Source organism: Colletotrichum costaricense, assembly GCF_030867565.1.
Source record: "Colletotrichum costaricense strain IMI 309622 chromosome Unknown Scaffold_3.1, whole genome shotgun sequence".
NCBI classification, from domain to species: Eukaryota; Fungi; Ascomycota; class Sordariomycetes; order Glomerellales; family Glomerellaceae; genus Colletotrichum; species Colletotrichum costaricense.
In genome coordinates this window covers 156,366-181,754 of record NW_026848232.1, presented here as the reverse complement: position 1 = coordinate 181,754, position 25,389 = coordinate 156,366, and the positions used below count along the sequence as shown (strand labels likewise).

The 25,389-nt window shown below is 53.9% G+C and overlaps 6 protein-coding genes across 6 annotated transcripts; 3 read left to right on the top strand and 3 right to left on the bottom strand.

The window, feature by feature from the left end:
- Nucleotides 1–1,875: 1,875 nt before the first annotated feature.
- Nucleotides 1,876–2,190, bottom strand: CCOS01_02860 (uncharacterized protein; the record flags this gene model as incomplete). Its single annotated transcript, XM_060451047.1, has 1 exon — nucleotides 1,876–2,190. One exon carries the CDS (start codon nucleotides 2,188–2,190, stop codon nucleotides 1,876–1,878), a length of 315 nt encoding a protein of 104 aa, XP_060317312.1.
- Nucleotides 2,191–5,513: 3,323 nt separating this feature from the next.
- CCOS01_02859 (uncharacterized protein) lies at nucleotides 5,514–10,816 on the top strand (the record flags this gene model as incomplete). The annotated part of the gene is made up of 7 exons (XM_060451046.1): nucleotides 5,514–5,603; nucleotides 5,672–5,875; nucleotides 6,098–6,364; nucleotides 6,621–7,057; nucleotides 7,816–7,996; nucleotides 8,556–9,444; nucleotides 9,498–10,816. The coding sequence occupies 7 exons, from the start codon at nucleotides 5,514–5,516 to the stop codon at nucleotides 10,814–10,816; spliced, it is 3,387 nt and encodes a 1,128-aa protein (XP_060317311.1).
- Nucleotides 10,817–12,737: 1,921 nt separating this feature from the next.
- Nucleotides 12,738–13,552, top strand: CCOS01_02858 (uncharacterized protein; the record flags this gene model as incomplete). Its single annotated transcript, XM_060451045.1, has 3 exons — nucleotides 12,738–12,800; nucleotides 13,097–13,181; nucleotides 13,503–13,552. 3 exons carry the CDS (start codon nucleotides 12,738–12,740, stop codon nucleotides 13,550–13,552), a joined length of 198 nt encoding a protein of 65 aa, XP_060317310.1.
- Nucleotides 13,553–15,239: 1,687 nt separating this feature from the next.
- On the bottom strand, nucleotides 15,240–16,353 carry CCOS01_02857 (uncharacterized protein; the record flags this gene model as incomplete). Its single annotated transcript, XM_060451044.1, has 3 exons — nucleotides 15,240–15,640; nucleotides 15,697–15,934; nucleotides 16,000–16,353. 3 exons carry the CDS (start codon nucleotides 16,351–16,353, stop codon nucleotides 15,240–15,242), a joined length of 993 nt encoding a protein of 330 aa, XP_060317309.1.
- Nucleotides 16,354–21,254: 4,901 nt separating this feature from the next.
- On the bottom strand, nucleotides 21,255–22,160 carry CCOS01_02856 (uncharacterized protein; the record flags this gene model as incomplete). The annotated part of the gene is made up of 5 exons (XM_060451043.1): nucleotides 21,255–21,352; nucleotides 21,464–21,560; nucleotides 21,713–21,812; nucleotides 21,898–21,971; nucleotides 22,068–22,160. The coding sequence occupies 5 exons, from the start codon at nucleotides 22,158–22,160 to the stop codon at nucleotides 21,255–21,257; spliced, it is 462 nt and encodes a 153-aa protein (XP_060317308.1).
- Nucleotides 22,161–23,004: 844 nt separating this feature from the next.
- CCOS01_02855 (RNA recognition domain-containing protein) lies at nucleotides 23,005–24,300 on the top strand (the record flags this gene model as incomplete). Its single annotated transcript, XM_060451042.1, has 3 exons — nucleotides 23,005–23,035; nucleotides 23,097–23,243; nucleotides 23,303–24,300. 3 exons carry the CDS (start codon nucleotides 23,005–23,007, stop codon nucleotides 24,298–24,300), a joined length of 1,176 nt encoding a protein of 391 aa, XP_060317307.1.
- Between the last annotated feature and the right edge of the window lie 1,089 nt (nucleotides 24,301–25,389).

Sequence of the window (25,389 nt, the reverse complement as noted above, 5' to 3'; positions counted from 1 at the left end):
CTGCGTATCCGTACCTCACTCAACGACCCGTACGGATACTTAGGTTTTCAATGCTTGTGCCATGGTCAAAGAAAGTGGATAACAGAATGTGAGCAACTCAGTCAGCGCTTCAGTTTTGGCATCCCAATGAAGCAGCACCGCGCTTGGCTGGAGACACCCAGCCGCGACTGCCTCCAAAGTCCAAAGCCAAGTTGACCAGGGACTCCGGACACTTTCCTCAAGTGGTTGACGAGTGGGGGTTGTCGCCGTTCCAGGTCACCACTTTAGGCTGTGGGAACTTGGGAAGCCACGCCTGAGCAAGGGAGGAGAGAAAGCAGACAGGGCCTGCGGGTGCCTTGTCGTCTGCTGCAGCCCCGCCCTCGGCCATCTTTTCTCTCTACTTCATACTTTACCCCTCTTCGTAACAGACAAAAGCCTCTATTTCAACAGCCTGGGTCTACGGGAGTATGGGCCCTCCGGACACGACCGACTACGTAGCCCTTACACATCCAATCTCAGAAATATGCTGGAACTGCATTATTTCGATATCTTGCTCTGCAACAGCCGTGGTATTCTGATGTTATCCAAAATGAGAAGCAGTTCACGACACCAGGGTTGCTTCTAGGGCCTCGGACAGCAAATCATTTCGCTGCTCCTATCCATAATCATTGTACGGTCTTGTTCTGTCGTCACACCTGCATGGGATCAGAATGCTCCCCGCAGGGTATCCCTTTGCACGACCCGCAGCTGGTGATGCGGCGGCGACGACGGCGTCTGCATGTTGCGTTGGCAGAGGATATACTGCACTTCGTACCTACTGTGGCAAGCCAAGTCGCATCCCATCAACTGCAACTGCCCCTCTTCGACTCCAGATATCGGACCCCGATCGGTTAGGTGGTGAAGCTGCCCCGCGATACAATGAAACGGATACCTACACCTAGCACACGTCCCTCCAGCTTTAGAGCTACAATGAACGCTACTTCCAAGGGCACAATAGTCGATCGAGAGAGAATCAAAAAGCTATCAGTGCTTCGTTTGCCGCTTTCTTACAGTCTCCTGAAACCGTTCTCTGCGGCGTAGTCTAGGCTCTGCCACCGTTACTGTTGACCTGGAAACACACAAAGACGTCGAATCTGGGCGAAGTTTGTCACCTATGATGCAACAGGTCAACCCCGCGAGTCACGACCTGCGGCCCCGAAGATTGCGGCCGATCTAGGGTCCAACCACTCTGTTATCGGACAACCCCTCCTCCTACTGGGGTTTCGCAACACAGAGGAGCCAGAGCCAAGGGCTTTGCCGCCTTTGCCTGATGGGACCTTTCCTCGACCACATGGACCCAGTGCCAGAATGGCAATCGAAAAAAGGGGTGGCGAGGGAATATCCGAACTAGTTGATCGTCGAACCGACTTTCCTCGGGTTAGCGCAGAATATGGCATATGGAAGACCATTCAGAATTCTAGCCCGTCGTCTTTCAACCAGGATCCGTCAACAAGCATCCTGCAAGTGACATGGGACGACAGTCAGAGTCAGAACGTCTTCTGCCATCCTCAAGCCTCCCCCGCCGCCAAGGTACAAAGCCGATACCTGTCGAAGCCTCCTTCAAGGCACCTTCTGACAAGTCACTACCTATGGCCCTGAGCCTGGAGTTTTTTTGTTACTCTCCACGCCAATGCCGCTGCCCACGCCTACTTTGTCGCAGACTCGCAGATAGTCCACTCAATGCGGGCCTTAAAAGTCGGTGTAGAACCGAGCCGCTAGAAGCTTGCGACAGCCCATGCTTGCCGCCCAACAATTCAGTTTTCCTGACTGCTATTTTCGCGATTTTCAAGCCAGGACGGGCCATTCCATGCCTCTCAGGAAACCATCTAGCCGCATTATGACGAAGCACTGGAGCCTCTACCCCGACCATGGATCTTCACAAACCACCCGGCGGCTGGAAGGTGGGAAGATGCAAGTCACTTCGAGACCCTCGCCAGCCCACCTGGCACCAGCAACGGTCCAAGATGCGGCGCCAATATGACAAGGCCTGCCACTTAGGTGCTGCGTCGCCGTGCCCGAATCGCGGGGCACATCACGCATGTTTCTGAATTGTGTGTTCTCGTCCAAAGCGTGCTGAGAATGAGGCTGGAAGCTCCAAGTCCTCCGTACTCCGTACACCTGGCCCTTCTCCTCGTTCGTCTCCCTGCAGGGACAGATGGCCTCGACAACCATACCCAAGCCGCAGCCCTAAAAGACACGCACATGTTGGCTCTTTTTAGGCGAATCGACATGCATCCTGTATGAAGCTGCAAAGCATTCACTCCCTTGTGTGTTCGGAATCTCGAGCGTTGAGAATGCATAGTCTTCTCCCCACATGGAGGTTTTCTTAGTCTTGCTGTGTGAATACAGACTGACAAGCCACGGTTTCGCGCGCCGCCTAGCCAGGCCAGTTTTAGCCAGAGACCCTCAGTTCGGGAAGACCCTGTCTCCCCGCCAGCGGCTTACGAAGAAAAAAAAGAAGAAAAATGTTGTGGAGCTCTTCGGAGCGGCAGAAAAGAAGGGTAGGGATGGACCAGATACTCAGAATCGAGTAATCTTCGGGAGCCCCGTTCAGCGGTTCACCGACCAAGGGTTGCGGTCCATTCGTCAACTGGTGCTCTATATTCGCATTCACACGTTGAAAATCGCCACGGATATCATCAATTTACAAGAAAAACCAACGCCGCAGGATGGACCAATAAGGGCAAAGACCAGCACTTGTCTCAGGCTAAATCTCACCGCAACAAACTCATGAGTTTGGATAGAAACCTTACACTGGAGCCGGCTCATTTGATCCTTCGGAACCTAGAGAGGGTTTCTGATACTGACCAGAATAAGCCTCTGCACTTCTGACGACGTATGTAGACTCTTGGGTGTCAACGGCCAACAGAGCCTCCCTTTGACGAGCGATTTGACGTTTGGACCAGGCACAAAACAGCAGGCCTCGAATACCTTGGATGGCTAAATAAGAGCCGATGCTCTACGTACCCCATGTGCACATCCTATCCTGTTCGTTGGCGAACAGCCCTTGTCTGTCCACTCGGTTCAGTCGATCTTCGACGGCCATGGCACAGACGTGCGATCAGTCCTTTTTTACCTCGACGCAACTCCTCATTCCCAGAACCTGTTGCGAGCAGCAACGTGTACTGTCAATGAAGCTCGCGGACAGCGCAACGTTGTGACAGCTGGCATGAGTATCTAGATCTTTTGGCCGCGCTCGTTCGATCCGGGGAAAGCACGTCGGTGTCACACAGGGCTATCCAAGTCCCGAAGAGCGATGCAACGCAGGTAGTGCGCGGCACAGACGGTATGCTAGGCTCGCAGACAGAAACAAAGCTACATATTTGACAGCCCACAGCTCAGGCTGCCGCTTCACCGCTCAACGAAGCATGCAGGTCCTTGGTTCGGAGCTTGCTTCGCAGCAAGAGCGAGAGCAAATCATGTACAAGGTGTTTCCCAAAGCCCCAAGCCCTACTTGGCAGATTGGCAATTCGACAAAAGTCAAGCACAGAAATGATACAAGGCGGTGACAGTCAAACCCAAGATGGGGTATCAACTCAGCGTGAGAACTTGCCGCCACAGACCTGGCAGTCTCTGCAAACTGGGTAATAGGGGATCTCGGGCCTCCTGTCAGACCGAGATAGAGTTTCCGATGCACTGGCAACAGCCATTTCTGTCGTCAACGCTCGCACAACCTTGACAAGCTTGGGTGGTGGGCCATCCGCACCGTGCTACACTCGCAAGAGACAGCCCCTGACAGGAAAGCGGAACAAGATGGTCAACTGGGACTAGTACGGACGACCTCCGACCTGCTAGACTCGGCGGTTTCTATTGCTGTTAGTGCACCAGCCCCTCAGCAGGAGAGGAGGGGAAAAGACGAGGGGGTAAAGAGACAGAGAGACACACAGTGAGGGGGGCGGAGGGGTGTGCAATTGGGCAATGGGCCTGGAATGCTCGCTCCGTGCATGTCACGAGAGAAAAGGACAGGAGGAGAGAGAATGAAGCCAGACACGGCCAAACAAGTCAAGAGATATCGACGGACGAGTCGGTATATTGCAGCCATCGACCACTACCGATTCAACGGCAATGTCCACCGTTCTATCGTTGTACCACCGCTGCCAATACTGACTTGATGGTAACCTCTTGAGAGTCATAGAACGCCAATGGCTGACACAGCCAGACTGGAGTTGTTTTAGTACCTAAGAGGTATCCCGCGAATATAGAGTGCAACCACATCTGCGGGCTTGCCCTCCAGTCTTGCCGCTGCTCCTGGGCGCGGGAGGGTTTTGAACAGGGTTCGCAAGACCGCCCCTCGCCTCCCACTGGCTGTTTTGCCCTTTTGGGAACTTCATGGGAAGAGGAATTGCGAAAGCCCAAGCTGCGCTGCGTCAGACTCGAGAGCCACCACCACCACCATCCACCACCCACACCCACACACACGCCAGCACACCCGTCGAGCATCAACCACATGCACACGCACCGCGGCTACCCTAGCTGCCTACCTACTTTATGTACAGTGCAAGCTTGACGCTGTCCAGACTTTGTACCTGCTCTGAGTACCCGCAACTCTCCTCCCGACCTGGCCAGGTACGGCGCGCGAAGGACTGGACGCTACCTTGACAAGGACAGGGCAAGGTGTGGTAACGCAATACGGCGCAGGGTACTTTGTCTCCCCTTGGCCTCCAGCCAGTCTCTGAGCGGGAGAGAGAGGAACGAGGGGCTTTCTCGTCACTTGAGAGTGCCCGTATGGTAGTTACGGATAGTCAGTAATTACCTACGGTACGGAGGAAGTCCTTCGCATCTCAGTCCCTACGGATATCCTTCGCGGACTGAGCAGGGGTTCTTTCGGTACCAAAGCAAACCACCCCTCCGACTTGCAAAGCCGCCCTGGCCTGGCACCTGGTTAGCGAGTGAGATGTGGTGGTTCCTGTCTGTGGTTCCTCTCTCGATGTGGCCCCCGTCAAACTGGGCACCCCCGTCGTTGGCGCAGGGGTATCTTGGGCCGCCGGCTGGCCTGCCACGCCCTCTCAACCGTGCTTGTCTCCCACACCTGAAAATCGCTACATTACCTTCTTATGCTCCGAGCCTGCTCTTTTCGTTTCTCCCCACGTTGGTCGTCGGTTTCCTACCCAGTTCTCTTTCTGTACACCATCTCGTGTGTCCGTGTATTCCAAAACCCTCTTCAACTTGTCGCTCCTGGCTCTCCAGGGCGCGGCGTGTGAATTTTATCTGAGTGTATACTCTGTACTGCACCGGGGAAGAATACCACGGGAGAAAACAAAAAACCAGGTACGTTCCAGTTCTTTTGTTCTCTTTGTGCTTGGCTGGTCGCCGTATCACACCTGCATCTATGTGTGGTAGAGCTCGTCGATTGTGGGAGCAACTGCGCCGTGGCGGCAAGAAACACATTACACACAACGCAAACACGAGGAGAGAGAGAACCAGAGAGGAAACAACACTTGCGGCTGCCCTTTGTGCAGTTATGCCACCAAATCAGCGAGTCAACTCAGTCGGACATGGTAATGCGCTCCCAGAGGCTTCTCGACATCCCAAAGCACAACATCGCAAAGCTGGATGCCAGGCCCGAACGGAAAGGGGAACAAGAGGTAGGGATGCTCGGTAGAAGCTGGAGAGGCAACGACAACGGCAGTGACGGTTTCGGACCGCGATCCAGAGGCCCAAGAAGAGACAGGAGTTGCAAGGCGAGACATTCGAGTCTCACTCAGGCTGCCCAGCTTCAGCTGCTGCTATGCGTCCACTGCCATCATTCTCCTTGTCTCTTCAGCGCTTCACCGACCGCCGCCCGCATTTGGAGAAGGCCAGGACCAAGACCAGGACCAAGAGGGAACCCCCGGACCAGCACCACCAAACTTCGCCAGTTCCGCACCCCGCCTCCAATTTCCCTTGTTTCCAGAATCACGAAACTCTCGCTCTGTTCTGTTGTTTCTTGCCGCCATGGGCGTCACACGCAACCTCATCTACCACGTTCTTTGATGCTGCCGCCGCTGCCTTTTCGCTGCAACAAGACCCTCTACATGTTCATTTTGCTGACCGCCGGCCTTGCTTGATGCCAGCAGTATATAGAAACCGCAGCCACTAGGCCTCTTTGCGCCGTGTACGAATTGTTGGAATAAGCCGAACCATGGACGAGCTGCGCTTCCGATCTCAACAGTCGCCCCGTAACGAGTCCACGATGAACACACTTGTCTCACCTCCGCGGAACGTCCGCCTCCCGCAGCCTGTTCAGGCCCACGATGGGCGAGGTGCCCTGCCTCGCCGCTTCACCACTGATTCGGGGCGTGTACCAACATTGTCTTCAATCACCGGTCAGCGCGGCCCTGACCTTGGTGGCCCTGATTATAACAACGTACGTCTCTTATCCACGAGTGGAATGCTATCCCGTTGCGTTCCACGCGCAATTCTTCACTCGCCATCGTGCGATGTGCTCCGTAAGAATGCGACTGACATTGTCTTGTCCAGACTTTCCACAAAGTTCAATTGGTATGTGGGCTTCCGCCATTTCGCTGTAGAATCCCGTTAGCGACAGGACCATCACCACAAGCAGACACTGCAAGGTTGATACACACAGTAAAGGAGGAAAGGTAATTAACTGCGTGGTCTAGATTGAGAAGAAGAAGATCGAATATGAGAGACTGCGCGAGCAGAGACGTCGCTTCGAGATGGAGATGCAGAAGCTGGAGCAGGCCCAGCGTCGCGAGGAGATGGAGCTTGCAAAGATGCAAGACGACCTCCGCCAGGGTCACCAGTCGGAGCCTACGACGCCGCCCGAATACCACGAATCGTCCGGCTTCCCCACGATGTTCTCGCGTCCCAACCGCTACTCGACTTCGAGCTTGACCTCGCCTCCCGGTCTCTTCAACCGTCCCGGCCGCTCGGGCTCGCAGCTCACTTCGCCGCACTCCACGGTGATGCAGTCCCGCTTCACCTTTGACGACCATTTGCCATCCCGATCCGTGCCGGGATCTCGCAGAAACAGCGACGAGGACGAAAAGGAGGAGGCAGTTCGCCAAGATCCGACTAGTCATCGATCTTCCAACGCGTAAGTGCAGTAATCCGTATAGTGTGACCAGTATGTTTGCTTCTTGGACAAGTCTCTGGATGAGTATCACGGCATAAGGTAGCGAATGCCGGTAAAGCTGTTTTGTCGACGTTTGGCAAGGTCTGGTACTGTTGGAAAGAAACGAACGGCGGCAATGGGGCCCCACAAGTTGGTTTTCAAGGACCGCTCTTGCCTTGGATGGGAAGAGTTCTTTCCTTGAGATGGGCGAGAGCTCCTTCCCTCGATCCCATCCCTCTGGATCTTCTAAATCCTCACCCCACTCGTCGATAAAACAGCGATCTCGAGCAGCCAGCGGCCTCAACTTCGACCATTCCACACCCACACCACCACATACTTTACGCACCACACCCTCACAGTCTCACACATCTATCGACCAAACAACAATAACTCATCCTTTCAAGTTACACCATAAAACATTGCGCACCTGGTCTTGCGTCTTCACACCACACTTTAACGACGTTCAAATCCTTTGTTCCAATCTCACAAATCGCACCTGCCTCTCGAACGCTTCTGACAAAAGAACGCTCGTGCTGGTTTTCGAAAGCTCCGTTCAAATCGACCGCCGAGGAATCTTGGAAGGCTTTCCCATTTTCTTCCATTTTCCTTCGTTTCGTTTCCTCTCGAAGCAGAACAACCGACAACCCAAGACTTGCCCAAGAAGAGGAACATACTTACCGCACAGCAAGCAAACCTCTATCAATTTGAGCAATGGCTGACACTGGAATTCCTAACGATAGCTACAACCGCTACTCGATGCCGGTCACGCGCTCTCGCACTGGTCTCTACGGCGCCGACCTCGACCAGACTGGCACTGCTCGCTTCCTCTTTGGCGAGGAGGACGCTTCTGGCGAGAACAAGTACGGCCAGGCCAACGGCGACGACAACTTTCCTACTCTGGTTCGCCAGAACGATCAAATGGTATGTCTGCGCATTTTGTTTCTTCACATTTATACCATCTCTCTCTTTCTCTCTCTATTCACTTTCTCATGACCTATTTTACCCTATTACCCTATTCAATGCATGAGCAAGCTGGTGCCTATGGTTCTTCTGCCTGCTCAGCAAGAAGAAAAAGGCCCACATGTTTATTTTGCCCATGAGTGGTGAAGTGCCACGTTCCGAACCTCGCGGCCGGGAAGGTGCGAGCCGCAAGCAACCGCACCTACTGCAGCTGCAGCTTGCTTCAACTTCACCTCCTGTCCGTCAGATTCACCCCGCACACCTTGGTCAGAATTTCCACTCCGCCCTTTTTTTGCCCTCTTTTTTTTTGTCTTCTTTCCTGATGCCACCCGTGGATGCGAGTGAAAAAAAAGAGGAGGAGCAGAATACCCCCATATCCGTCCCCCTTCCTTTTCTGTCCGTTTACCGCTTGCTCCTTCCTCCCGCCAAGGTCAGAGTTTTGCAGGGAAAATACTGTCGACACAAACCTTCGAACTTGTCAGCCTCCGATCAACTGTTGACAATTGTTTGCGTCGTATAGCTCTCTGCATCATCCGCTGCCCTTGACCTTGCCCTGTCTCCCTCGCCCGCTCCTGACGCGCCGTCCTCCCATGGTTGGGGCAATATTAACCGTCACCGAACCCAACAGAGCTTGTCTGCTATCAACACGTCTTCGCTCAACGGAGCTTCATCTTCTGGAGAAATCGGCAAGCGTTCCTCAGTCCGCCACTCGCTCGACTTGAAGTTCTTCCCGGACGCTCCCTCCGACAACCAGGCTTCCATCGTCTCTCCTCCCGGCAACCACCCCGGTAACCACATCATGGCTACTCCTCCCAAGTTGCAGAGCTCCTTCTCTGCCAACGATGTGCCTACCGTCAAGAGCACTACCAACGGCGGCCCTGTCACCAACAACCACGCCCAGCAGCATTTCCACAACCACAATGCCAGCATCGGTCGCATTCCCGCTGGCGCTGTCCCCGGCCGCCATAGCCGTGAGCTGTCCAACGACAACAACATGGGCGGCCCTCGCGAGCAGGCTGGTTCTTATCCTTCCATCCAGTCGGCTCTTCAGGCCAATGCCGCTCCTTTCGGTCCTAATGCTCCGGGTCAAGGCTTCCCTCACACCTCTCAGGGCAACCAGACTCCCAACGGTACCGCCACTGCTGGCCCGAACAACGCCTACGGTGGATTCTACCCGAGCGGCTACGTCTCGCCCAATAACAACGGCGGCCCTCCCCCCGCATCTGGCCCTGGCCCCTACGGCGTCCCTCTCTTGGCCATGAGCATGCAGAACATGAACCTCAATAGCAACAACAACATGTACCCTGCTCAGAACTACGCTGGCTATGGCGCTCTGTACAACCCTCAGCCTCAGCCCCGTGATAGCCAGGCTCGTGTCATTCAACATCGCCGCCAGATGGACAATGAAGGTAAGCTACATGATCAGTCTCATAATATGTACACATTACTGATATCTGCCTAGCCATGTCGCGCTACAACGGTCTCGCTCTTGAGAACGTTGGCGGCCAGATCTATGACCTTTGCAAGGACCAGCACGGCTGCCGCTATCTGCAAAAGAAGCTCGAGGAGCGCAACCCGGAGCAGGTCCACATGATCTGGCTGGAGACCAACCAGCACGTCATTGAACTCATGACTGATCCTTTTGGCAACTATCTTTGCCAGAAGCTGCTGGAGTACTGTAACGACGATGAGCGCACTGTGCTCATTCAGAACGCCGCCGTCGACATGGTTCGCATCGCCCTCAACCAGCACGGCACCCGTGCTCTTCAGAAGATGATTGAGTTTGTTACTACTCCGACCCAGATTGAGATGATCATCAACGCTCTTCGCTTTCAGGTCGTTGAGCTCATCCAGGACCTCAACGGCAACCATGTCATCCAGAAGTGTCTCAACAAGCTCAGCGCTCAGGATGCGCAGTTCATCTTCGACGCTGTCGGCACCAACTGCGTTGATGTTGGCACTCACCGTCACGGTTGCTGCGTTCTCCAGCGCTGCATTGACCACGCGTCTGGAGAGCAGAAGGTCTGGCTGATTGCCAAGATCACCGAGCATGCTCCAATTCTTGTGCAGGATCCCTTCGGCAACTACGTTGTCCAGTACATCATCGACCTGAACGAGCCCTCCTTCACTGAGCCGATTGTGCGTATGTTCCAGAACCGCATCGGCCAGCTCTCTCGCCACAAGTTCAGCTCCAACGTCATCGAGAAGTGCCTTCGTTGCTCCCAGGAGCCTTCCCGCGAGATGATCGTCGACGAGCTCCTGAACCCCGGCGAGATCGAGAGACTGCTCCGCGACTCATATGCCAACTACGTCATCCAGACCGCCCTCGAGTACGCTCCTCCTGCCAGCAAGTATCGCTTGGTGGATGCCATCCGCCCCATCCTGCCTTCCATTCGGTCCACTCCCTATGGTCGTCGCATTCAGGCCAAGATCCAGGCCTTTGAGGGACGTGGCAGTGCTACCTCGAGCGGTCAGGTTACTCCCGCGGATCCCACTCAAGGCCAGATTCCCCTGCGTCCAGGCCACAACCGCGCCATGTCTAACAACACCTCCATCATCGCCCCTGGCGGTGCCTTTGGCAATGGTCTGAATGGTGGTCTCAACGGCGGCAGTATGGCTCCTCGTGGCAACCAAGCCAACTACCCCACGACCAACAACGTCACTGTTCCGCCCCCCGCTCCCCAGAACCAGCGCGTCCAGCAGTTTGGCTACAATGGCCAGCAGCGCACCAACGGTGGCGCCCCCGCTGACGCCGCTGCAGGCGAGTCTCAGTGGCTGTAATTGTATTCGACGCGTTGCCGACAATTTCAGCCCGTTGAGATTCGGTTCCAATGGTACGAAATGTTGCCCGGGCATTCGACAACGAACATAATGGTGGCATGATGCTTTCCGCGTAACGGTTTTCTTTCGACACAGCACGGCGGCTACGCAGCAACGACTTGACGATCTTTTTCCTTTTCCCTGTCTGTGCAAACACCACACATCATCCTCCAACCAACATACAACAGCGCAATCCACCAAACCTCTTCATCCGTCGAGCACGGCGGTCCTTGCACCCGGTTGCAAGGCCTGCTTTGTGTGTACACTATGGATTCGGGCAGCGCATCAGTGTCCACCCTTCGGCATTTGCAGCGCAGACATAAGAATCGCATTCTGCTTCTCGGCAGCCGTCACCAGATCGGGCGGAGCCTTCAATAGGGCTTGTATTTGATTCGATGCCAACATCGACATAGACGAACGCTTTCCTTGCTTTCAGTTTCTTTTGTTTTTTCACCGCGATTTCTTACTTCCGACCTTTTTTTTTTTCATTCTCGACGCTCGTTCGCCAGGGTCAACTAGTGGCCCTTGGCATCATGATTGGATCGGACTCACGACAACAACATTGGTATTATTCCTTTGACGATACGCCAGTCACGAAGCTGATCATGAGACGCGCAACGATTTCGGGAAGACTTGAGTTTCTTCCCTTACGAACGATGGCATTTCGGTGTACTACGGGCCACCTTAGCCTTGCGAACCTCCACTCGAACGTTTCTACAACCCACGAAACGGTCCGACAAGATTATACAGGAGATACCTGATTGCGCACGCATTGCATAGGGGCCAACACTGAGACATGACAGCATCGGAGGCAGTTTTTTTTTTCTTTTCTTTTTTCTTTTTCCTCTTCTCGCATGCAGTTGGCACATCGTTTCGTCCTTTCAACCTGGACCACTCAGTATGACACCCAGACCTCTCATGGCTTATCTGAATTGGGAGAATACAACATCGATAAAACGGGGATATTCATCAAGAGCTCATGGGCTCTCATATTTTGGGGGGGTTTCTGGAGAGATTCGATTTGGCCTTCTGGAGATTGGAGAAGGTTTCTTGTGTGTGTAAGAGAACTCTAGGGATGAAAATTGGGCGTTACCTTTGCTTTTTCTGACCGGCGGAGAACAAGACGTGTTTGGTGAGGCTCTTGGCTCGACTTGCTCTTATGCTTCTCAGCAAATGCCCACGACACACCCTCCGACCGCGCGCATGTAACTAGGCAGATAATTCGAGACAAAGATCTTGACTTTAAAGTTTTGCGGTGTTTCTTGACGTCTTCGTGATGTGTGTCATCATGCTGACCACTAAAAAGGAGTTGTTGGTGTTACTAATTTTGGCTCGTACCTTTGAGTGAAAGCCCTCCTGAATGGTACGCTGATGCCCAGCAGCGCAATGTGCGACACAATCGAAGAGGGAGGCCTGCGATCGGATGGAGCATGTGAAGTGACCGAGAGTCGAAACAGCCGCTCCTGATTGGTCAAAGTCGGACCGTCCCCCCCAAGAGCGCAAGTTCCAGAACGTTTGGTCCGGGTCGAGGTGGTCCCACACCAGTTCCCATTCACTGAGAGAGTGCAGGCGGGAGTGAATGGAGGGGTTGCAGAGCGCTGACGGCGGGGCTGTGCTGGGTGCGGCGTTGCGGCAAACCTCGCGGTCGCCCTGGCTGGCAACCAATTAAAAAAAGAGTTCGAGGCCGAACCTCTGACCGCAATTTTTCCCTTTAAACCTTGCGTCGTTCAGCCTCTCTTTTTCCTCGTCTGACAACCGTCGTAAGCCCTCCATTTCACGTTCAACTGCGGAAACTACCCACGTCTGCGACTATTCGCAACCGCCTCCCGAGCTCGCACCTCGAATACTAGAAGGTTCACCGCCTACCGTACATATACCGAAAATGACCCGTGGCAACCAGCGCGACAAGGCCCGTGAGGCTGCTCAGAAGAAGGCTGCTTCTCAGGTGAGATTTCCTGTCTCGTTCTCCCCGTTCGGTTCACCACACCCGGCGGCCTTGGCAGCCTACGGGCAGGGGAACTATTAGCTCCTCATTTGGATATGCTAGACGTAGGGGATTCTGAGTGTACTGGCGCCCGAGAAAGGGGCCGCGTGCCCATGAGGCGTAAGGACCGATTGTGGTGGGGGCGGGGCAGTCGGTGTCAGCAGGTGCGAGAAAGGGAACTTATCTCGCAGATCATCCGAATAACATCATTGAGGATTTGGACGAGCAAAGATGGCTGACAGATGTGAATTTTACAGAAGAAGGGAAACTCCATGAGCGGCACGGAGATGCAGCGTGCAAAGGAGTCTGCTGCTGAGATTATGCGGCAGAAGCAGGCCAACGGTGAGTCACTTCTCTTTTTTCTGTTCAAGTCGCTATTCCCACGACCGTCTCTCGATCTCGAGATAGCGTAAACGCAGGAGAAGAAGGGGGTGGCTCAGTGTCAGTTTTGACTGGCCGAGTCACTTTCACTTCTTCCTCCCCTTCTCGATGTGGTCTCGAAGGTGCCCTACCGGGGTTGATGGAAAGCCTCACTCTCGGGCAGTCACTATCGGTGGTGAGGGCTGTATGGGTAACGGAGATCAGGGTGGGAAAGACAGGAGTGACGAAGACCGAAACGAATCACTTCTATGGAGTATAGTACGCTGACGATGTAAATTATAGCTGAGGCCAAGAAGGCAGCAGAGGCAGCAGGAGGGTCGAAAAAGAAATAGAAGCAGCGCGAGAGAATAGAGGGTGGCGGCGGAGAGAGGCCATATTGGAATGGAATTTCTCTTTCTACTCCATCTGTCTCACCTCTGGTCTTCGTCTTACGCTCGGGTTCTCAAGCTTCTCATGAATCTCCCTCTCACATGAAGGTAGACCAAACTAGTGAGATGAGACAGCAGATGTAGAGGAAGACAGGAGCAGGAGCAGATGAGTATGGAATTTCTCAACGTCAGCCCCTTTGTCCAAAGCGCAGAAGGGAAGGAAGAAACTTATCAATGAACGGCGAAAAGGAAATTCATAAACAGGGGTGTTTTTCCCCCCCTTATACTGTAGTTAAAGCGATGGAGGTTGCATTCGTTCAGCATGGAGAGACGGCGTGAAATATCAGAACAAATGGAAATCTCAAATGACTTGCAACCAAAGAAGTACTCGGTCAATTGCAGAGAACGAAGTATGACGAACCGCGAGAGGGCCGCAGTTTCGTCAACTACTCGAACGATACAAAAACCGCTCTGCAGATAGAGACAAACAGACACATCCCCGGCAAGTCTTGCTAGTACTGGTAGACTGGTCTCTCTCGAGAGCAACCAGGCTCTCGGTAAATGAACTCGCATCCAAACCACTTCAAACGAATCCAAGGCCAAACGCCGCCGTCCGTTCACCACACATTCATCTCAACAATTCTCGACATCTCTCTCTCTCTCTCTCTCTCTCTCTCTCCTCAGTCAAAGATCCTGCCTGACAAGCATACGAATGACAGATGCACAAACACGGGCCTACCCCCCGGCCAAAACTTCCCGTGGATCGATCAGACATCCCAGACCTCGACTCGAGTTGACAGTGACGTGGTGCGGGATCACGAATGGCATAGTGAGGTACATCAATTCCCGGGATGACGGGAATAGACACACGGCAGACACGGCTACCTGATCGACTTCCACACACCCTTTCGGTCTTTCCTCTCAGGTCTCTCTCTGGTTTTTATCGGCGCTTATCCGGCACACTGACGGACGATCAAACCGGGTTGACCTCACGAGTCACGAGCCGGATCAGAAATTCCCCCGAGCCTGTCTTGCAAATTGCCAGGCACTTTCTTAGGCGTTGGCTCTCCCCTCTCCCCTCCCACCCTGAGTCTTTATGATTCCTCTTACTAGCCGAATAATAGTAGTTTCGAATAGTCCAATTTTGAGCATCACGCGAAGAACAATGACGGAGAACACTGAAGCTGTGATCATTCATCATCCATTTATTTGATTCCTTATTAAGCGGTTGCGAACAAAAAAATGGTGTTTTTCCATCCAGGAAATACGAACCAGTCATACATCTGTAATTATCCCCTAAACCCTTCATCATCCCCATCGCCTCTTTTCCTTCCCTACACAAGGGGAGCGGGCTCAACCCAAGCCGGAACACGTGGAAAAAGAGTACCTTCTACCCGCTCTTTTTATGTCTCCACAACCACCAAAGAGAAATCTACATGATGAAGAAAAAAGAAAAAAGAGGAAAAGGTCGTGATATGACGGGTTCCCCTAAAGGTGTGTATCGTGACAACAACTCCGGATATGTGGTATCGTTCCCAGCGGAGTGGGCAAAAAACAAGTTCTCTTTTCCCAGAGGCGTAAATGAAAATGGGATTACTAAAGAAGGCGGATTACGTTCACCGTAAAGATGATTGGAACCGTAGTATCCTCTTTATGCCTCCATCATGGCCATGGGGAGAGATCCTGCCATGCCGCCGAAAGAGCCGACGCCTTGTGCTCCAACTGCGGGGAAAGATCCCGAAGAGCAGGTAACGGAGCACACGCAAGCACCGGCGCCGTTGATCTGTCCAGTGCCCTGCTGGATCTCGCCACCGGCAGCAGGGGCGGCAGGAGCAGCGGGGTTGGCGGCAGGGGGAGCGGCGGCGGGAGCAGAGGCGGCAGGGGCGGCGGGAGCAGCAGCGGGAGGAGTGCCTCCGGTGATGGCACCGCCGGCACCCTTGCCCTTCTGGGCAATGGCCATCGACTGGAACATGGCCTGAGTCTTAGCGGCGGTAGGGTTGATGGAGAAGGTCATGCCCTTTCCGCAGTGGTTGGCCTGAGCGCAGTAGAACCCTGGGAGCGCGTTTTAGTAAGAGTGAGAGGGTACAGACAGGAGCAAGGGGACTTACACAAAGGCTCAGAGACCATGACTTGCATGGCAACCTGGGGAGGGGGGCTGACGGAGTTGTTGGGGTTGGCCATGAAGCCAGAGTTCATGCCACCAGCCAAGGGATCGCAGGGCGTCGCGAAGGCGGACTGGGTAGCAGTGTGGTTCTGGCTCATGAAGGTGAAGACAACCATGTCGCCGACATTGGCCTTGATCTGATCGGGAACGAAGACGAGACCAGCGGCACCGCCAACCATGACCTGCGAGGGTGTTAGTGGTGACGATTTCGCTTACAGAGCTAAGCTCCAACTTGTGTGTTACTGACCTGGTGAGTCTGCTGAGCAGCCGGGGGCGCGGCCGGGGGAGCGGCGGGAGGAGCAGCGGGGGCGGCAGGAGGGGCGGCAGCGGGAGGGGCGGCTGCACCACCGGCGGGGGGGTTGATGTTGATCGTAGGGGCTCCGGCACCCGGGTTTGCCCAAATGATGATAACCTCGGTGACCTGGCTGTTGGAGACTCCGAACCCAGTCATGCCTGCGGGAAGGCCAGCGATCTGTCCAGCTTGAGCCTGTCCCTTTTCACCCTTCTTGTGACCATCTCTACGGACGGGGTAGTGGTTGCGGACCGACTTGGCGGAGGCCATGACGGCGGCGGAGAGAGCTAACACTGCGGAGAACTTCATATTGACTGTTTAGATGTTGTCGTCGGTGTCGATTAGGGTGACCTTTTCTTTTCGTTTGTCGAGGATGATGCGACCTATAGTTGCCTCCTCTTTTCTCTTTTTAATTCTCTTCTCTGAAGATTTGGTAGTTGGCGAGACTGCTAGAGCCTGGCTAGAAAGTCGAAAGGGAATAAAAGGGTTTAGTTATAGCTGGATGGCTTTAATGGCGAGGGCCTGCTCGTGACGAAGAAGAGTGAACACGGAACCGAAAAGAGAACGAAAGTCACACAGGGAATGAGTGAAGACAGGCGGATGAAGAAGAGATGGGGGAGAAGAAACAGAAACCTCTCTGATGGCGAGGATGAGGGGGGAGGAGGAGAGCTTAAATCGAGCGAGACTCGGATAGCACGAGGAGCGCGAGCCACGTCGCATTACCGGTTCGTTATCCCATGTCATGGGCCAAGGTACTTTGAGTAGGATACTAGGAAAATACTCTACTGCGTGTGGTACGGAGTATGGTCATGGCAGGGCATGGCATGGGACAGCCCCTTCCCGGCCGCAACATCGACCTCGACGAAACAGGACGAGAAAATCTTCCGCCAGCCCGTCCTTGGGACGTGTTGGAAAGGCACCAAGCACTTTGGACCCCGGTCATGCAAGCCAAGTGCAGCCAAGCAACGCCTCCGGGGGTCCTTCGTGTGCAGAAGGGGGGGTGGGGGAGGGAAGAGGGTGAGATGCAACGAGGATGGAGATAGAGCAGGGGCCTGGTGCGTGTAAGACGAGGTGTCTTTGGGCGGTTCGTTGCTCGGGGATGCAGCGTCCGATTAAGCACATGAAGCACAGGCCCACGGCGGCATTGCCATCCCAAGCTTGGAGCAAATTAAGAACAAAAAAGCCAAGACGAGATGGGTGGAGAGTGAGTGGTGGTACGAAGTGTCGTGGTAGGGGTAGTAAGGTTCAGGGTTGGGAGGAACAGGAACAGGAAGCAGGGGTGTCTATGTTGCGAACGGATGGATGACGGAGAGACGATAGACGACCTAAAGAGAGAGAGAGAGAGAGAGAGAGAGCGCGCTCAAGAGTGCCCAGCGCACGAACGGGAACGAGGAGACAGAAGCAGGGATAGTAGAGACGACGATGATGCTGCCAACGGAGCCGCAGTCGTGCAGGTGAGGAGCTTGGTGTGCCATCAACAGGGAGGTGGGCTGTCTTGTCTCGTCTCGTAGCTGTCGTTGAGCATGGTGAAGTCACTTGACTAGGATGTTACTGGGTATAACGGATAGAATGAGTGAGTGAGTGAGCGAGTGCGAGTAACCTTGACTCCAGCCAGAAATCCCGCAGTGATCTATTAGCATGACTGTGTGATTAGTGAGTGAGGCCCTGTAATGTTGTGGTACACGGGAAGAATGATCAGTGACTCGGAAGGGACTCGAGGAAGAGAATGGATGGAAAAGTCGGAAGCCATGACAGCTCCAGCTTGGTTGAGACGGCACGCAGTTGCGCTAGCGCTGCGAAGGAGCAGTGTGCGGTCGAGGAGGCGGGAGCTGTGACAGAATCGTCTCGAGTCGTGTTTTGGCATCTCGCTAAGTGGCTCCCCCCCGGCCGATATTCCGAACACGGCACTCGCTCGGACCCTGGGCGATGGGACGTCTCTTTTTTGCATACAGAGAGTATCCGTCCAGATGCCACAATTTGTGCTGGGCATGGCCTAGGAAAGGGGAGGCCTCTCGACAAAGTGAGTGAGAGTGTCATGAAATAGCGAATTTGCGACATTTGAATACCGAGAGGTTGATGATGTAAGGAAGGAATCGTGACAAGACGAATGTACCTAATTGACCAAACAAAGTCCGAGATGTACTCCGTACCTTAGGTACCCTCCGTGCCTTCCAAGAAATGTCAACCAGATAAGGTAGAGAGATAGATTAACCGATCTCAGCAAGACCCTCCTTCCCCCATTGCACCAAACAAATTGCGAAGTAGAATTGCCCGATGTGCTTGTCACTTGTCATTGCCAATTTGGAAGGCTTGTCTCTTTCTTCCTTCCCCCGAGGTTCAGGTTCTTCATTAGATACCTACCTAACCTTACGCAAATTAACCCTCCCGCTGTCTTGGGGTGTGCTAAACCTTAATGCAGCCAATTAAGGTGGTTGGACCGTCGAATTGCCCCCTGACAAGACATTTTAGCTGCCGGAGCCACGGGATGGCGTCCCCACCTGCTCAACTCCTCGGTCTCCTTCCCTCCACTTTCCTCCCCCGTTTTCCACTTTTCCTTCCTCTTTCCTGCATCCCGAGTTGGCGAGTTCCTCATCTGCCACACCGTTCCTGCAGGTACCGAGACACAATACAACTCTACCCATCAACCTTATACCTTTTTTTTCTATTCGTAAGGTACTCCCCCCGTGTTCCCTCTCCAGTGCCAGGCACAAAACCGTTTTTTAGCGCTGCCACCCTCAAAATACGTATCTTTCTCCTTGAGTCTGGTGAGATGCAGTTGCTGGCATCTCACCAGGGTCAAGTTCCTATGTAGATAGAGATACTCGTTGAGTCGTTGCTGCTGGACATGTCAAATTCCGGGAACTAGGTCAAGCAGGTCCCATCGTCTTCACACGTGCCAAGGTACATTCCCCATTAGCATTGCCACTCCTGCCTTCTGGGTTCCTCAAGCCTCTCCGTACCTTTATCGTAAGTACTAGGCAAGGTCGTATACGGATATCGCTATGCAATTTGCAACGCCATCATCCCGCACCATCTCGGTTTTCGGCTTCTTTGGCACCAGCCTCAGGCTCAAGCGGCCTTCTCCTCATCTGCCCGCAGTCCCGGCATGAGTCGGCACGGATAGCAAGGCATCGCAAGAACCAGGCGTGCCAGCGTCTCCAAGCACCTTGATGCTAGGCGTACAGCCGCCTCAAACAGCCAATGAAGACTTTGAAACAAGCCCCCTCTCCCTCTCCCCTCTTCCCCCTTTGCCTTGCTACCTTACCTACCTTATCCTCTTTTCATCGTGTCTTTTGGTCACGGGCAACTCTCCTCCCGGTCCACACTCCAAGACTTGTCCAAGACTTCTCTGTTGCAACTAGCAAGAGAGCCCACACACACTCACAGACATTCGGCCATTCAGATAGACACGGCCCAATCCAGTCTTGCCGTCATCCAGTCCTCCAACCAACTTTGCTCATCTCACCCGCCATTGTCAGCCGCCACACACTGCTACTGCTACGCCTACCTTACGACGGACCCTACCACTCCTCCGTCCCATCCATGATCCCAACTTCCAAGACAACCACAAATACATCCATGTGCCCTGTTCTTGCCCAACGAGCACCGTGAACCATCCTAACCGACCGCTCCTACACTATCTGCTCCTATAGGACTTTGGTGCAACCATCAGCCTTGTCTTGACACAGGTCCACCGACAGCGCTAGACATCGGCTTATTCTCCTTCCAGCACTGCCATCATACCATCATCCCGTCATTTCTAGGCCCGAGTCGCAAGGAGACTGACTGTGCACAATACCGTCGATACACCACTTGGCGCAGCCTTCCTTCCGCCGGTACTTGTCATGTCAAGATCCATCTCCGGGTGCGGCCTGCCTGTGGTACTGCTTACTGCTAAGTGGCTCGGTCAGCCTGACGTACGTATACAGCGCATCGCCAGCCTGCTCGGGCATGGGCCGAAAGAAGGCATCGGCCTCCTGTCAAGTCCAACCTAATCCTATCCGTCGTACCCGCGCCGTGTGATCCACTGCATCGCTCATTTCGGGATGGACGTCCATTCTTTGCAACATGACTCCGGTCCGGAGGATCTCCACACTCATTGTGTAAACCTTCTGGATAGAGCGGCTCAGGAAAGCGTCATCCTACCATGAACAATCGGTGCACCAAGCCCATGCAGATTCTCGAGCAACACTTCACCGACAGGGGAAACAAATTGGCCGGAAGTCGGCCCATGATAATATGTACGGATACGCGAGTCCAGTCTGAAAATACCCGGATGGGTCTTGACTCTTGAATTGTCGAGGCCGCAGATCGGTGGAACATTGCAACTCCACGTTTCCATCCAATACCCTTCGACTTGTTTCCGATCGCAACCCTACAGAGAGTCATCTCAACTAAATTCCCTTGGGCCGCCTTCATCATACCCAAGACCTCTTGGCCGGCCTGCACTAAGGAGTGTCATCTCTTGTATACCCGCCCGCGGCGTGGCGGCCTTGCCAGGAATCTCTCTGTTCAGAGACTGGTCTAGTCGCCGCACATTGCCTTGTTATCCGCCCAAGCTGCATCTGCGCGATGACGATTAAAATAAGAAAAGCCTTGACACGCATTTTGCTGGGGCGTTGCCTCTCGGGGCGAAAGGAGAGAAACAACCAAGCCTAGACCCTTCCACGGTGAAACAAAACGAACTCTTGGATAGCCGACATGATTACACTAGCTTTTTTTCCCCCTTCCTGTCGCAGTCATCATAGGTTTTATTGGGCCCGCCAGGCCAAGTTCGCCCGACCCCGACTTGGACCGCATCCTAAATTCCCCCGTCCCAAGAGCCAAGCAGACAACTTGATAGAAAAGACGAATCAAGAGGCTGCTGATTGGAGAGGTTGCTGCTCCTGTCGTTCGTGTGACACATGCCACGCGAACCTCAGACATGGAACGGTGTGGCGCCGTTGCATCATCGGACGATGGAACAGATCGTGTTACAGAACTCGCCCTCCCGCACGTCGATCAGATAAACTCTCTGGTAGCCGCTTTTCAGGACGACCAACCTCACCCCATTCCCCACACAACCTTGCATTTCGTGTGTCCCAGCTGGCCAGGCTCAAGGGGTCTGCTCAGCCTCGTCGTCGCACTTGCAGCCGCTCTCTCGCTGGGTATCGATTGGCTCACACTATCTACTTTGGGCATCTGTCTGGTCCCGGCTGTTGCTGCTGCTGCTACTGCTGCTGCTGCTGTTGCTGGCCTTCGTACAATCCGGTGTAGTAGCCAGCATAGTACCATGACATCAAAAGTCTCTTCAAACCCTCGTCTTGCACTACAAACCCCGAAGAAAGAGGGGCCCTCAGTCAGTCCGGTGTTCAAGTTTAAAAGAGGCTACTATGCAACTGCCGTCCCAACTCTGGACAGTCCGGGATAGTTTACATACCTGATCCGAGAAGACTCTGCGGGCCCATTGTCGCAGGCCCTGGGGGGCCATTGGTCTTTGCCATAGGCACACATGTTGAATCTGCCTGGTCCTGGACCTAGATCGGGGCGAGCAAGGAAGACGTTAGCGGAAGCGAACAAGATAGAGATTTGCTGCATAATGACGAGGTAGAGAACAGAGAAAGCCAAGCTTTTTTGATCTGCCTGGATTTTCGTCTGGGGAGGGGGTTCATCATCGGGGGTGTTTTACATCCGTGCTGCTCAACCCCTTTGTTTTGTCGGCTCTCTCTGCAGCATCATCCGCGATCTCTGGCTGATCGACGGCCTGCGTTTGCGCGTCGTCGGCGGTCCTGCGTAGATCATTGACGTGTCAGAGTCTCGGGACAAGATTTCTTGGGTCTTGGGGGTGATTAAAGAAAGATGGCTTAGCCGTACTGGGTATCTTCCGTCTTCTCCTGGAGATCAAGGTCTTTGAGCTTGCCTCCCTTTGCGTGAATGCTGTGGTACTTCTGCAAGGTTGGTTAGCGACTGACTGCTCTGCTTCCGCGAGTATTGAATTCCTCTTCCCCTCCTCCCCTCCTGATGAGATTGGATCTGTCGCTTACTTTGTACTCGTCCAGGGCCTCGTTCCATGACTCTATCAACGCAGAGTCGTCCCACATCTCACTGTGCGACATTTCCATATCGTTGCCGGCCATGTTGCTGAATCGAGGCGAGCTCCCTTGAGGATGATGACGTTTCTATTGATGATAAGGGCACCTATGAGGGCAGTCTGCTATGAGTAAGCCCCCTCTGGTCTTACTGACTGTAAAGTTGGCGCCAGAGGTATGGACGGTGTTGCTTCTTGATGAGTTTGGGCGGACCAGGGGAAATTTGCGCCGGAAGACTGGCCCTCCTCAGTTAAGCTCGTGGAGGTGAAAAGTCCTGATGGGTCCCTGATGAGATACGTCGAGTTTTGTGATGCGTTTTTGGCGATATGGCAAGTGAGAACTGCTGTGATTGCGGTGGGTTGAAATGTTCTCTCTTAATTGTCGACTCGATTGCGGTGAACAGGCAGTTGGGTGGCGTTCTTGTGGAGTCGTCAAGACAAAGTCGTTCTGCTTGTAAGATGGCAAGATGATATTGCCGTTCTTTCACATGAGATCCCAGCCTGAGGTTTGTGAGAGGTACTAGCTGTGCATCAACCTCATTGACGGATTTCCAGTCCTTGGGCGTTGGGTTCCTTTCAGGGAACTAAAGGCAACCTCAGCTCCCCTGGTAAAGAGTAGATAGGTGCTGCAACACCGCTCAAGGACGGCACTACAGGCGCACATGCAGTATAGATGTACCCACTAAAAAGTCGTTCTCGGGGCAGCTGGAAACACGCGCTGAGCGGGTTTAGCGGGGTCGCATGGCCTCACCGCCTCCACCTCGGGACGGCAGAATCTTGGAAATTTTTATTTTTTTTGCCTTTGCGACGGTACTCGATCAAGGCGTGTGGGTACAGGCTCGGTTTTCCAGGGACTTTGTCTAACCATTGCTCCCTCAAACACATCAGCAAGAATGGCCCCCGAACTGAGAAAAAGAACCAGATGTAAGTTGCCAAGCTGTAAAAGACCGTTCCTTGTTTTTTTAAAACTAATATTTGTTGTCAGCCGTCACTGGCAAGGAGCCTGTGGCGAAGAAGGCGGCCAAGGTCGAAAAGGTTGAAAAGGTTGAGCCTGCGACCGAAAAGGCGCCCAAGAAGGTAACCAAGAAGGCCACCAAGGAGGAGAAGGTCGAGAAAGCTCCCAAGCGCAAAGGTGTGTCCCGATTGGATTCTAACAATGTTGCATTGGCTTACCACCATGCTCCCGAGCAGCTCCCGAGGAGGCGCAAGCTTCCCCCGTCGCGGCGAAGAAGCAGAAGCCCGTCAAGGCGAACGCGAAGTCGAAGAAGTCTGCCGCCCCCGCGCCCGCCGAGCCCGTCGAGGAGGAAGAGAAGGAGAAGGAGGCTGAGCCCGAAGCCACCGAGGATGCCGAGACCTCTGTCGTAGCGTTCGAGGAGGAGGATGACGATGAGGAGGTCGACGCTGACATTGCCGCCCTCGCCGCCGGCCTGGACCCGGAGGACGCGCCAGCCGGCGACGGCACCGTCTTCAAGTCGGGCCAGAACGTGGGCAAGGTACCCAAGTTCAAGAAGCAGAAGCAGTTGACAAACGGCAAAAAGGAAGAGCCCGGCGTGGTCTTCATCTCCAGGCTGCCCCACGGCTTCTACGAGCACGAGCTCAAGGGCTACTTTTCACAGTTTGGCAACATCACCCGCCTCCGGCTGGCGCGCAACAAGAAATCCGGCGCGAGCAAGCACTACGCCTTTCTCGAGTTCGCCGAGGCCAGCACGGCCGAGATCGTGGCCAAGACCATGGACAGCTACCTGCTGTTCGGCCACATTCTCAAGGTGAAGACGGTGCCGGCGGAACAGCTGCACGAGGACGTGTGGAAGGGCGCCAACAAGCGCTTCAAGAAGATCCCCTGGCACAAGATCGCCGCCGGCGAGGTGGCCAAGCAGAGGACCGAGTCCGACTGGACGCACAAGGTGTCCAAGGAGGAGAAGAAGAGGCTGGAGCGCGCCGAGAAGCTCAAGGCTATCGGGTACGAGTTCGAGGCGCCCAAGTTGAAGGAGGCTGTTGCGCCGCCGCCTGAGCCCATGGCTGTCGACGCGCCTGAGGAGACCAAGGCTATCGAGGCTGCGCCAGTTGAGGAGGAGAAGAAGGAGGAGGCTGCCAAGGAGGAGGAGGGGAAGGTTGCCGAGGTTGAGACGCCCAAGTCTGCGAAGAAGGCGACGCCCAAGGGCGGCAAGAGGAGAAAGTCCAGGGGTTAAAGAGAGGCTCTTTTTCAATGATATCCCTCGTCACGACGGAACTGTTTCGCTCCATCTCTTGGGGTTTCACGAAAAGTCTTGTGTATTTTCTGTTGTTTGGCATCAGGTATTCTACTCGTGTTTGTGTCGCTCAGGAGTCGTTGCGTCAAGAACACACAATGGGACATAATTCAATGGGTTCAAGTTAGTATGTGCGCACATAGCGAACCCGTCGCACCCATTTCAACCCAAAAAGTTGGGGGCAAGCACCGGGATTATAAAAGGCGTTTGAATCACTCTACTTCAGCGTCAAAAATGAACAAGTCATTGGGGAAAATGCGCTTGCTCTAGTGATATTTCAGCGAAGGGTAAAATATGTGAAGAAGGAAAGAGGAAACGGGAAAATTTCCGTCAGACGGAGATGCTTCTTGAAGGCTTTGGGCGATAAGATAAGAATGACTAAGCGAGGGACCCGCCATCTGCCCACCTCAGTCCCATGGTCGTGAACCGTGGACGGACTTGCGCCAGCCGATACAGAGGTGCCCTTTGTACGAGAAACAAACAAGCTGTTTGAGGTGTCTTAAACAAGGAAAGATGCCACATTGAATTCTTGTCATGATACTCTGATTCCTAGGCATCGCTTTATACAAGAGTCATCCAAAATTGTTCAACACTAGCAGGTCGAGCCACACAAAGTGCAAGCCTCAAAGTGTGGCTCGTGTTAGTCAGTTGACCACCTGCTAGGGCCACCGTTTCATGTATCGATTCTGTGCTCACAGCAAACCGTGAAATCCAGAATGAAAACTGCAGGTTTCTTGTACATATCATAAGACTGAGAACAGGATAGAGTCCGAATAGCTCAATGAAAAATACATGACTCTCTAGGATAAAAACCACGATTGTGTTTACGATGACAATGTTCACGTCCTGGCTCGACTGGATGGTTCCCAGCGTTTAAGCGCCGTGTCCACCAGGCCTTAGCTAATACACCTCGCTATCGGTACCTTTCTGTGGAGCTCAGTGGCCACCTACCTAGTGTGGGGGACGGGGGAGCAGCACCCTAGGTTCCGCGTGGGAAGTGAACACGCTCGCTAATTTGCGAACCTAGCT